Genomic DNA, 14,029 nt, shown 5'->3' on the forward strand with positions numbered 1-14,029 from the left:
CGCCTAAAGATTCAATCTTTTTTTCGAGGTGCTGATACCATCTTGATTTATAGGAGTCTTTGAGCAAATCAGCGAGCAGACTTGATGGAGGGCAGCGGAAGTGGCAGCGTAACCAATACTTTATTGAGGTGGACCATGCCCAATATTCCATTGTGTGTATGCCTATTTCTGCACACATTGTTTCATATTTGATCATAGCTGGGAGTCCAAGAATACGTCTCAGAAAGCTAGAGTGAATCTTTTTTAAATCATTGTTATATGCTTGGACCCATAGCGGGATTCCATAGAATATCTGGGATTGCACTTTTGTTTGAAATATCTGATTTGCCGCAGGAATAAATTGATTACCTTTCTGATAATGAAAACGGGCAACTGCTGATGAGATGCACTTTGCCTGTTTTATGGCATTTGTGCGATGGGTTGCCCACCCTAAATTGCTCTGGAATAAGATTCCCAGATACCTATAGATTTTCACTTGTTGGATTTCTTGCCCTCTTATTTTCCATTTCTCATCAGTCCAGTTTCATCAGTCCTTTGTTGTCATGTAATGCATGGTGGTTCCGATTGTTAGAATCACAGACGAAAGATTTGGGTGTAAGAGTGCAGATCTATGCACCTGGACTCTGATCCAGCACATTTTGGCAGAAATTGAAGAAGTGCTCGGCAGCGGCAGAGGAAGCCTCTTGGGCACCTGGGGCTGCACGCCCAGGGGTGGGGTGAACCGCCCATAGGGGAAGTATGGGGTGCTCGGTGCCCATAGGGAGGGATCGCTGTCTGCCCGCTGCCTCCCCCCCCCCAGCTATAGGGTGGCTGAGGCCCCACAGCGCACCCCCATCCAGGGATGGGATTATCGGCGCCCTTAGGGAAGGATGGGGTTCCTGGCCTCAGCTGCCCTACAGCTGCGGGGGAAGGCAGTGCCACCATTTTGTCACCCCATCAAGGTGACACCCAGGGTGGACTGCACCCCCACACCCCTTTCTACATCCTTGGTGTTCAGGATAGGTGGCTCTGGGTTGGGTATTTTCAACCTTTTCAACCTTGCCCAGAGGCCCACTCAAATCAGATTTGATTCAGAACCAATTTGAAACAAGCAGCTTCTAGGCAACACACACCACATTAGCTCCTCGAAGATCAACAGCACTTCTAGCATGTCTGTTTTTGCCAACTCCAGAAAAAACCTCTCAGGGCTCTGTCTCTGCCCAAATTCAAACTGCAAAACTGCCTTCTTTTTTCTGCTTATTAGTAATGCTAATATTAAGGGGATTTCCCCTATCTAGATCACCTATAACTTGAGGGAAAGTGGGTTTAGGCTGTTAGCCTCTAGCACCCATTTTTAGTATTCATAAAAGTGACCTCTAACACATTCTTAGCAAGTGCCTTCCCTCCTTTCCAGCAATCCACTGGAAATAGGATAACAAAGGAAAGTAATGAATTATTCTGTTTAGGTAATCCCCTTCTTAAAGCTGTATTAATTTTAATAAAAGTATAATGTTGAATCTGGGATGTCGAACATCGTTGCATTTGCTAAGATGTTTTAAAAGCTAAATTTGATTTAGGGGAAAGCTCTACAATGCTTAGTTTATGATGTTTAATTCATTTCTAGAAAAATAGCTCAATTATTTTTCTAATCTTATTATAACTTTACTTCTCTCTCCCAGCAAGATAATCAATATTTGTCTTCACAAGTCATTCTCAACAAAGAAAGCCAGGAACTAAAGGAATTCATATTCTTCCCTTAAAACTACCTCTGAGATTGGCATTGCAGGATTCCGCTTTGAGTTTGCCTCAAAGACTGATTACTGGAGCAAATCTGATACATGTATGGCTGCAACATGGTTTTTATGGTTTATAGTGAAAATCATTAACAGCCAAATGCCATGTGTAATTGACAAGGAAATCCACATACTGTATTACAAATAAAAAATAAATTTAAACAGAAGTGCCACCGTATACAGCAGAGTAAATATACAAGCAGTATCTTCAGCACGATAGAAACAAGACATAATTCTGAGTGTATGCAACTGGCAAACACACTGAAATCAGAATTGGGCTTTATAAGCAGCAGCTTCATGTTTGCTCCTCATCATTCCCTTCATAATACCTGTCAAATTGCTCCTCCACTCTCCCCACAAGTGGCAATCAATGAATGGTAACCAGGCAAAAATCTCACACGGTTATATTCAGAGTTCCTGTAAGAGAAACTCCACTCAGGGGACACTGCTGACAGAAGAAGAGTAGGAGGCCATTTTTTTTTACTGAGACCATTTTCCCCTCCCCCTCCAGGTGCCTGAGCCTTCCCAAAATCTGCTCTGGAGAGTGGTGGGATCTTGCAAAACAGTGTGGTAGGTGGTACAGCAGGCCTCAAGAGGAAAAAGGAGACCAGTAAAAAAATCCCCTCCCTTCTCCTTCATCCAGTAGGAATGTCCACAGGAGCTCAGTCCCTTCTGCAAATGGGAGGAGCCCTTTCATACGGACAAGGGCAATTCTGGATTCCACCCACAGTGTACTGATAATGCAACACTAGTTTTGTAATACTGGATATTACAGAGGAAGAGAAAACACAGTTCTTGCAATGTCCAATCCCTGCCTGAGACTTGCATTTCAAGTAATCAGACCAATGCTCTCTCTGTAAATACAAAATAGAAATCTGTAAATAAAATCCAATTATTTGTTGTACACACAACTGATGAAAGTTTACTGAAGTCATCAGAGCAGATTCAAGAAACACAAAAAGAAAGTCTGGAACTTGTGCCAGCATTTTTTAAGTATCAAGAGTGGATCATATAACAAATGTCCAGTGCTATCTTTCCAAAAATGTTTACAGGGAGAGCAGTTGCTGTGCTACAGAAAGACTTTCTTTAATAGACTAATCTCTTTTCAAGGCAACTCCTGCAGTTCTCTTGTCAACTAGTTTAATAACCACTGTAACTCAAAAAGATACACTATCCAGTCATCTAGGGTGGAATTATCTATAACTACTTTCTGAAGAAAACCTTGCTGTCCACAGTGTTAGTAAAAGCCCACCAGGCCAAGTTTAAGGGTGAGAGAGAAAGCAGAGAAGGTTCATGACTCTTGTTTTGAGAGACAAAAGACTATAAGAAGAGGCCGGTCGGATCAGGCCAGTCGTCCATCTAGTCCACAATCCTGTTCTCACAATGGCCAACTTGATGCCTATGGGAAGAAAGGATTCTCCCCTCCACTTCCACTAATGCTGCTTCCCCCAACCTGGTACTCTCCAGATTTAGACAACAACTCTGATAAGCTCAACCAGCATAGTCAATGTTCAGGAAAGGAGGGGGTTCTAGTTAGCAAAATCTGGAGGGCACCAAGTTGGGGAAGGCTTTTCTAATGTTTGTGACATTGCTACAACAAGTGGTCTCAAGGGGTCTGGGATCTGCTGTTTTCCCAAAATGCCTGCCATCCATAATAAGACTTACAATGGGAGCCAGAGAACTATTGGGAAGAATTGCTGTCATTTCAGAATCTGTATTCCAAGGTGGGAAATTATGCAGTTCAGAAGCATCCCTAATGAGGAATTTGCTTCAAATAAAGCTCATTTTATAATTTTAATTGTTTAAATTATGTAAAGAAAATGCAGCAAAACACTTCCAGCAAATTAGTTGCACCTGAGGTACTATAATACCTATCTCCTCCCAATATTAACTCACATTGCACAACAAACTTGTAACTGCTATATCATCACTCTTATGAAAAGAAATACAAACATTAAATTAATGGAATGAGGTGGAAGAAAACATATAGTGCAGTCCTAGTTTAGAATGCCTTTAACATGAAATGAAATTGTAAGGCTGTGACAGATGCATCTCCATGAGTGAGGAGCCACACTGAGAAAGGCCTGTCACAGGTCAGCGCCAGCCATGCAGCTCTTAATGCAGGCTTGCCTGGGTTTATTATGATACTGCTATTCTCTGTCATTTTCTCTGAACTGTAGGTCCTCACCTACAGCCTAGCAGCAGCATTTGAAAGTACCTATAGTTTCCAAGCATTCTTCAAAATGCAGTACAATCAAGGACACCTTGCAAAAGCCCAACATGGATTGTCATGTTAGCAAAGAATGTGTGATAAAGGCCAGATCTCCATACAAGGGTGCATACTTACTGAAAATTTAAGGGGAGGGTCCTTTAAAAAACCCCACAACCAACAACAACCTTTCATTGTTTTAATTATTGTCGTTTTACATTGCTTTCTTGTGAGATGCTTTGTGGATTCGGAAAGTGGCACAGAAATACTTGCATAAAACAATAAGTAACTCACCCATTGCATGTTTTAGACCACCAAAACATATTGCAAAGGAATTAGGGTTTTGCTGCACTACAAAGCATGACCTGTACACAGGTGATTAGCCACCACAGTGATATGCTCTTTTGTACCCTGGCCGCCTTCTAAAATCCAGCTTTATGCATCATACATGGAATGTGTGGAGATCTTCAGAACAAATGCTCTTCTGCATGATTCCCTCTTACAGTGAAAATTTAAAAGTTTGCCCCAACTCCTCTGCTAACTGAAATTCAAATATTTATAAAGATATACTATCCTTTAAACAAATTCGAGAAACTGCTTGTTCCCTTCTGTCTCCAGGAAGTGATGTTGCTGAAAAGCCTGTAAAATACTAACTGCATCTAAACAGACTACATCAATTTCTAATCAAAACAGAGGTATGAATACAGATGTACATACAACACTACTGGAAAAACCTTTGAATATTCAGAGCCTGATTTTATATATAAAATCTTACCTAAATATTTGTAACCATCTTCCCCATCGACTATTGGCTTCAGCCAGGTTGACCTGGGAGCAGCTGCAGTTATAAGCTTGAGACCACGAGGTGGATACAACATGAAGGTCATTTCAACTGCTTGAGACTTACTGATGCTCTTTATTTTTGAATCAGCACCTGAAAAGTGTAAAGGGCTACTTTGTGAAAGCAGTATTTTCAGAGTGTTCAAAGCATAATTAATTTTTAAAATGCACTGACGCAATAGATGGCATCAGCTATTAGCTACACGGGTTTGAAAATGGGAGTAGCATAAATGGTTAGGCATGTTCGTGGAGAATAGGTCAAGGAATAGCTAACTCTGGCTACAAGGATATTCCAGATTTAAAGCTATAGGGTCGTATCTAACATAGTACTATGTGAACATTCCATCAATACAAGGATTTCCTCTTGCTCAGTGGCATTTTTTGCTCCCTCTCCTCCTGTTGCACATTTCCTAAATCTGTTCTATGAGCATTCCCCCAGTGCTCTGGAGAAGATTGAGAGTGCGATGCAGAGCATGCAGTGGAGGAGGAGAGGGGGGAAAGTTCTGTTAAAACAAGCAAAACCCCTTGCACTGATGGCAATTGGATACCACCCTTCGATTTAAGGCTCCCAATACTAGCTGCTAGGGAGAAATAGCAGAAGGGAGCTATTGCCATTTTGTTTATTTGCAAAACTAAATGTACTGTTCTCCTTCCATGTGCTTGGCATGGCAGTAATTCAGGATCTAGTTGGGATGATGGTGACAGAGGCATCACTTACACCCAAAATCACATCCTCAAATTCCAGCATTGATGGCACTAAACTTGCATCTCAGGCAGAGGAGATTTTGTTTACACTACTTTTTGCAGTTCAAAAACTGCTCAGAGCAGACACAGCAAGTTCTAAACAGCAGCTAACAACAATTAACATGCAACAGTTGTGTTTTTTTTTAAAAAAAAAACCCACAATAATATTGCAGTAAGAAGACAGGATGAAGGGCAACAAAATCTGTATTGTCCTATGGAAGCAAGAAAATAATTAGCCTGGGCCTTATAAAAAGCTAAATATAAATTATATAGATAAATAAATATAGCTTATTTAAAAGAGCAGAAGATGTTTTAAGGGTCAGATCTGGGGTAAAGTCTGTGATTTAAAGTTTGTAGCTGATTTGTGAGTTGAATAGACAGGCTGTGGTGCTTGCTGAAATAATATGGTTTTCTGAGGTTCATGTTCACAGGTTAGTATGTTTGCCACTAATGGTCAGTAGCAGTTTTGTTCTTCTAATGGGTGTCTCCTTGGTTGCATGGGGCTTCAGACAGAGTGCATGTTCACAGTGGAGATAATGGCTTGTAAAATGCAAAAGCACTGAGGTTTTAAACTTTTTTTGAGTAAAACCTTGACCATCTGTTAATGAACATTCCATGTGTTTCCATTGTTTGACAGCATGTATAACAATTTCTTTCCCTGATTTGCATTTTTAGATTTCCTCAATGCACTTTTCTTTACATATTATATGGTTTGGTAGTTTCAAGAGGCGATAACAATGTTGTCCAATTATTGTTATTCTTATCTTTGTTTATAGCTCCTGGTGAAGGAGCTTCAACTAACTCTGCAATGTATGAGCCAAACAAGCACCCCATTACATTAAGCACCAGAACCTGTCTGCTCTCTAGTCTACCGACCCTGGTGCTTTTCCCATCTTCCTGCTCACCTCCAGCCCCATCTGTGAGCCAGAAATCATGGCTAAGTGTCAGCAGCAGATAGCGAGGTAAACTGAGGCAGGACATTCTGTAACTGTGATTTTTCATGGAATAGGATGTTCCCAACTGTGGCATTCGTATGGAGCCCCCGGGTCATCTCACAGACTATTGACCCATACACCACTAATCCGCTGCCACCATGCCAGGTTCTCCCCAGTAAATCACTTAGTCTCAGTCAGGTTCTCAAGTTAACAATGAAGATTGTATTTTATTGCAAACACAAATAAATGTATTCAAAACACTGTTACCCTCATAGTCTTATTTTATCCTGTCTCTAAGTCTTCTACCTCCCCTCACACAAGAACCAACTGCACTAACTGCCTCTTTATTTCCATCTGTCTGCCAACTGCTTTCCCAACTGCTTCTTCCCAACAAACCAACTATTTAAACCTCGGGCTAAGCCCTTTTTATAAACAAGTAGGCTCCGCCTCTGGCTTTTCTATTGGTCTACCTATTAACTCTTTCTCTCCCCCTGTACAGACATTTCCAAAAGAATGGGCAAACGCCACACTGACCCTCACAGAACATTTGCATCATAGACAATTTTCAGAGGAGGGGAAGGTGTAATTGCATGTAAACTAGTGGGATGCAATGACAAAATTGAGAAGATGCGTCACCACCCTTACTATTGTGCAGATTACAGGGGACTCAAATATACACCAGCAATACCCCATTGCTGCTTTGTACATCCGGTGCTCACTGTACCATAAGACAGAGAAGCAGACAGCAGTGAGGTGTTGAAGGACAGCGTTATGTGAACTATGTGACTTGCCCTGTGCCCCCTAACATAGCTTGCTGTCCTTAGGCAGATGTCTCATCATGACTGATGGAGTAAGATTTAACTGCTACTCCAGTCTGTCTGTGGAATGGGGCAGCATTTTGTCCCCTGCTTCAAGCATCAAAATACATTGGGCCAACCCTAAATAATAATTATTGTTGTTGTTGTTGTTGTTGTTGTTGTTGTTGTTGTTAATACCCCGCCCATCTGGCTGAGTTTCCCCAGCCACTCTGGGTGGCTTCCAGTCAAGTGTTAAAAACAATACAGCATCAAGTATTAAAAACTTCCCTAAACAGGGCTGCCTTCAGATATCTTTTAAAGAGAAGATAACTAAACAACAACAACAAAGCTGTTTATTTCCTTCAAATCTGAAGGGAGGGCATTCCACAGGGCAGGCGCCACTACCAAGAAGGCCCTCTGTCTGGTTCCCTGTAACCTCACTTCTCGCAATGAGGGAACTGCCAGAAGGCCCTCGGCAGTGGAACGATGGGGGTGGAGACGCTCCTTCAGGTATACACGACCGTGGCCGTATGCCAAAAGGATTTTCGGCCATTCCACTATGACTACTCAGAATTGCCTTAGGAATAATTTCCAGAGACAATTTAGTCAGTTCCAAACCATACATTTAAAGTACGTACAACCCACTTTTAAAACTCATGACTTTCCCCAAAGATGCTAGGGGAACACATAGCTACAGTTCCCAGCACCAGTTCCCATGATTCTCTGGTGAAAGTCATGTGCATTAAATGTGGGTTGGATATGTTTTAAATGTATGGTGTGGATCTTCCCTAAATGTGCCATGCCATGCAATCAGCTCTATTCATAAATATGAACTTCTGACTTACCCTTTCCTTCTCAGATTCCTTCTCTGTTTTAACAAAACTAAGCTGTTTTTGAATTTATGACCAAAAGTTTTGGTCTCAATTGGTAGTCAAACTAGTTTTAAGAACTCCCAAATATAAACTTTGAAAATTTGTTATCACTAAAACAGAGGGTTCATTTACTTCGACATGAAAAAAGTGAATGTCATGCATTTTTGTCATGTCATTTTTATTGAACACTTCTGTTCATTAGTAATAAAAATTATAAACAGAGCAATTCATTCATCAAAGTGAAAAATTTTGTGCTCGTATACCAAGAAAAGGGGAGCCAAAATAGACTGTCCTAATTCCTAAATTAATGGAGCATCTGTTGCTTGGTTACAATGTTTTCTACTTAAGCAGGGATATAATAACTGCAAGTGTATTAATGAAGACTCAGAAGGTCAGCATTAACAGCTGAAAGGTGAAAATGCTAGCAACAAAAAAAATTCAAATGCAGGTCAGCAAGGGGTTGTGATTTAAGAAAATAAATAAAAAGTTAGAACTTCCAATTTGGAAATGCCATTCATGAAGCCCTAATCTTCTGTCACAATATAATCCCCTTTATGATCCTGTAACAGAAGGGAAGGGATGATATAGCAATATGTGAGCATGTTATGCAATAGCTGCTCCTCCCAAACTCTGTGAAGTGTCAGTGATGCTGCTGTAATTTCATAGCATTGCAATTGGGGCTGAACTGAATAACTGAACAGCTCCTCTAGCACCTGAGGAACCTCTAGCTCATAGGCCTAATTAGGTGGCAGGAGGTGTTCTTATTTGGACCATGAGTACATTTTCTGCAACCCACTCTTCCGCCCCAAACCAGACATCACATATAGGAGACTTATAATGTACTCTCATTTTTTTTCTTGGCAAGTGGGGATTACATTTGGTGTCTTTTAAATCTGGTGTTGATTGCAAGACCTGCTGGGATTGGTTCCCACTCGGGAGGGCTTGATGACCATGTGCCAAGTGTCATGAGTCTTATGGAGAGGTCGTTGGGTGGGGGGGTAGTTAGATCCTGAGGAATAACTGTAGGAGATTGGGGAGTTACAGCTGGACCACCTTAGGAAGGGTCCTAGCAGGGTACAAGAAGTGAACTTGGGACCCTAAGAAGCATCTGAGCCTGGAGAGGGAGACAGCAGTCCAGAGGGCAGAGAGCTGGACCCAAGGGAGTGACCAAGTGGGTTGGCAGAGGAGTGGCCATCCAAATGACATTAAGCCTGACTGCTATGGAGCCACCTTAGGTACTTCCTCCTTTCAGTGAGGAGCGCCCACCTTCTGAGATGCAGAGAGAAACCAGGAGAGAATGTGGCGGCTGGAGGACAGTATATGGAATAACACCCTGGAAGTAAGTGGGCCACCTCTGTAATGTTAAAAATGGTTGCTTCCCCTCTGCAGAACACCAAGCACAAACATATATTTTCCCATACAGTACTAGTGCAAGGAGAGTGTTATCTATCCCATAGGATCAGCCCTTTTATTTTCTAAGTAATGGGATAAGATAGATGTGGGTGAGCGATATCGGAAAATCAATTTTTTAAAATTATTTTTAAAAATTGGCATTGTTATAATGAGGCTGTTATTGGAACGATATTGAAAAATCAATAAAAAATATTCAGTAAAGATAGCTGTGGGTGACCTGCATGTGGAGAGTTTTAAATTCTGTTGAAATTAATAGAAGTAATACATTACTATTTCGACCCATGTTCCCAATCACCTGTGTGTGTGTGTGTGTGTTCCTATTGCAGCTAATCAATGCAATAATCAATCCAATCCAGTGATCAATTTTCAACTCTCTCTCCAAACCACATGAACTTTGAGTTTTGAGTAAAAACTGAATTACCTTGCCATGCTTGAGTAAGTCATGTGATAGTCACAAGAAAATAGACAAAATTCAGGGGAATTTAATTCCAGGTTCTAATATCTAGGCGCAGCCGTACTACCAAAATCACTAGCTAAAATTCTGAAACTACTAAAGCACAGCTAAGAGTCCTGGGGTGGGGGTAGGAAGATAAATAATATAATCTATCTGAAATAAGCCCAAAACAGAATGAAAATGCACAAACTGCCTGATCTATTACACTATAAAGCGGTATATAGGAATCATGATGAAAGATAGTTGACACATGAACTAAAGCTTACCAGAAGGGGGAAAATGCTTTTCTAAAGGCCCAGTCTGACAACTCTGTCTCCACATGACAGCCAGGAATTTATATTCATGTTAATGTCAGAAGTCTTTCAAAATAAATTGTGGTGATTCCTCTTGCAAACAGGAGCCCCAATCCAAAGCACCATAGCAAAGATGACATACTCAAAGATTTTTGCTTAGCTAAAATCCCACTGATTAGCTAATCCTAATTACATAATCCATAATAATATATTGTCCTCCCCAAAATCATGACTGCTAAGTCATTTCTAGAGCTGTGAGCAAATGGTGTCTCATAATTCTTCATGTCATTTGTGGACATGAAGAATATGCACCTAAACATTTGGTTTGGTTATAGCAAACATAAGAGCAAATCAAGAAAATCTCCCACAAATGTTAATTCTGTGACCAGGGCAGCTGTTTACCAGCTCCATCTGGTATGCAGCCTGAGACCCTACCTGCCTGCGGACTGTCTTGCCAGAGTGGTGCATGCTCTAGTTATCTCCTGCTTGGACTACTGCAATGCATTCTACGTGGGGCTACCTTTGAAGGTGACTCGGAAACTGCAATTAATACAGCTAGAATGGTGACTGGGAGCGGCAGCTGAGACCATATAACACTGGTCCTGAAAGATCTTCATTGGCTTCCAGTACATTTCCGAGCACAATTCAAAGTATTGGTACTGACCTTTAAAGCCCTAAACGGCCTCGGTCCTGTATACCTGAAGGAGAGTCTCCACCCCCATCGTTCAGCCCAGACACTGAGGTCCAGTGCCGAGGGCCTTCTGGCGGTTCCCTCGCTGCCAGAAGTGAGGTTACAGGGAACCAGGCAGAGGGCTTTCTCGGTAGTGGCACCCGCCCTGTGGAACGCCCTCCCAGCAGATGTCAAGGCAATAAACAACTATTTTACTTTTAAACGACAACTGAAGGAATTTAGGGAAATTTTTTAATATTCGGTTGGAAGCCACCTAGAGTGGCTGGGAAAACCCAGCCAGATGGGCGGGGTATAAATAATAATTATTATTATTATTATTATTATTATTATTATTATTATTATTATTATTATTATATAAATGCACAATCCATAACACATGGACAAATAAACACTAAGTCAACAAAATGGCGGGAAGTATTTAGAGAGCATTCTGAAAAATGACTTCCTTTAGTACGTGAGGAAAAAAGAAAAATGTCAGGGGGAAAGTGCCTTCTAGGAAATTTCAGCTCAGCTGTAGATTTCTCTAAAAAATTCTCAATGGTTCTCCCCTCACCCTTGTCTCATGGGATGTATAACCAAATAAGTTCAAAGGCATTACTGTCAAGGCTCCTGGCTGAGTGCTGGTTAGTAGCACTGAATAGTCAGCTGACAGGAGCTAATTGTTAGCTAGGAAACAGAACTTGGTCCAAGTGACAACGCTGCAGCTGAGGAAGGAGCAGGTGTAAATGTGTGCATTTACATAGAGAGGGAATGCTGCGAGTTGGCTGAAGACACCTTGAGAGTGCTGGGCCTCTATGTATGTTCTAATTTTACATGTTCAAATAAACTGAATATTAAAGAACATGCCAGTTCTGTCCCTATTTTCCTTACTTTAGAATGACATTGATCATTTGTTATACACAGAAGCTACCCATGTTTGATGACTGCAAACTTGGCAATAAATCAAATGACCAAAGTATTCCCCTCCCTTCAGTTGTTTGGACTGCAGCAAAAGATGGATGACATGAGAGTGATTTTCTCATTCTTCTGAAAGCTGTTGCCTAGGACATCTGTTAATCTTCCACTTATGCAAAAGATCATGAGTCTTATGGAGGAGGGGAGAGAGCAAAACGTAGGAAGGGTAAAAGCACAAGAGAATCCATGAATGAATTACCGTACTTAAATCCATGAATGAAGAAGCGGCTATTGCTTCAATTCGAGATAAATGTCAAATAGATGCTGCAGTTCTGCATAAAGATCACAAAGCTTCGTGCATCTCAGTCTTTGAATTAGGACCTACCCATGAGCAGCAATTATAGTGCTATAGCTTTCCTATGAAACAAAATTGCTTTCCTATGAAGGAAAATTGTGGCAGACTAGCCACACAACCAATCACAATGCTGTTTTCTGGAGGCTGTCTGTGCTTTCTTCCATCCATGCCAATGGTGAGATTTTTTCAGATTGAAAAATGTTCTGTGCCTTTATTCACACCCCTTCCATTCCTACATTCCACTAACCAGTAAATGCTGGAGTTATGAGTATGTGTACAGGTCACTCACAACCCCTTGGGGGGGGGGGGAATGGGGGCAGGCCATATAATATCTGGTATTCTGGAAAGTGGACCCTGAGGGAGATTAGGAGAATAGATAGCAGGAACATTCATTTATTCATTCATTTTAATGTCCTTCATCCAAAGATCACAGGGTGGTTCACAACCTAAAAATACAAAGTGAGAACACAAAATACATAATAAAATGAAAACAAAAATAAAACAAAAACTCTCACACACACCCCACAAACACATTTAAAAGGCTATAGAATGCTAATCAGCCAAAGGCCGGGTTACAGAGGAACGTTCTCGCCTTGTACCTAAAGAACTACTTGAGGTAACTGTGTTGGTCTGAACCATCTGTCATGTTAGAGACCACAGTGACAGGCCACCTGTCAAAAAAGACAACAGAATGGCTCAAAGTGGCTGTCACTCAGCATACGCACCACTCACTCTACCTGCCACACATAAAAGCAGTAAATTGTGCAAAACAATGAACATGTTGCTGAACCAGTCCATATATTTCACAAATGTCAGAATTTCTGTGACAGAAAACAGCACTTTGAATTATGACTGTAATATTCCATAATAGTGTTGGAGTGAAAACGACGCCATGTGGAAGCATCTAGAAAAATCCAGGGGAAGAAAGACAGCAACTATAGTACTGTACTACCAAAGGTATGTATGGAAGGGCCAAAGACCTCCCTATAATAAAGAAATGTATTTAAACCACTGGGATTTTAAACAAAGGCCTGCTGTGCCTCTGGCCTCTTTGGGGCTTCCTCGGCCCCCACTGACATCCTCTTCAGGCTCTGTATAGCTACTATGGGACTGCACACAGATAGTATGTTACTGAAGCACCACTTTAGCTAATGGGGCCTCCTGCTGCTGCCGCGCCGCTGGAGCACGATTTCTGTTCTCATCCTGAAGCACTATTTCTGGGTTAGCGGAGTCTGTAACCTGAAGCGTATGTAACCTGAGGTACCACTGTATATAAAAATAAAAAATTGTCCAGTAGCACTTTAGAGACCAACTAAGTTTGTTCTTGGTATAAGCTTTCGTGTGCATGCCTGGTATCTGAAGAAGTGTGCATGCACACGAAAGCTTATACCAAGAACAAACTTAGTTGGTCTCTAAATTTTTGGACAATTTTTTATTTTTATATATATTTCAACTGTGTCAGACCAACACCTGAAGCAGTACTATAGTTAACTGGGGAACAGCAGCAGAAAGTAAAGATGATAAAAAGAAAAGGATCAGCTAATGACAGAGAGGTCATGACCATGCAAATGTTTAACATATTATACCTTTGATGACTGATTTACTTTCATTTCCTCTGATTGGCAGACACAGTAGGTTTCTATGTCTTATGGAAATCAAATATATGCCTAACTACCAGACAGCTGGTCATTTATTTATTTAAACTATTTTACCATCCATTTATGGAAAGTATGAGTATTTTCAGAATCCAAGATTACCAT

At 41.1% G+C, this 14,029-nt stretch overlaps 1 protein-coding gene across 3 annotated transcripts in view; it reads right to left on the reverse strand.

The window, feature by feature from the left end:
- IQCM (IQ motif containing M) overlaps window positions 1–14,029 on the reverse strand; it is an 80,608-nt gene that overhangs the window by 12,751 nt on the left and 53,828 nt on the right. For all 3 annotated transcript variants that reach the window (XM_081926113.1, XM_081926111.1, XM_081926112.1), the window contains exon 11: window positions 4,757–4,915. In XM_081926113.1, the coding sequence (XP_081782239.1) occupies window positions 4,757–4,915 (159 nt within the window). The remainder of the gene's footprint in view (window positions 1–4,756; window positions 4,916–14,029) is intronic.

Source organism: Podarcis melisellensis (genome assembly GCF_964234715.1).
Source record: "Podarcis melisellensis genome assembly, chromosome: 9".
NCBI lineage: Eukaryota > Metazoa > Chordata > Lepidosauria > Squamata > Lacertidae > Podarcis > Podarcis melisellensis.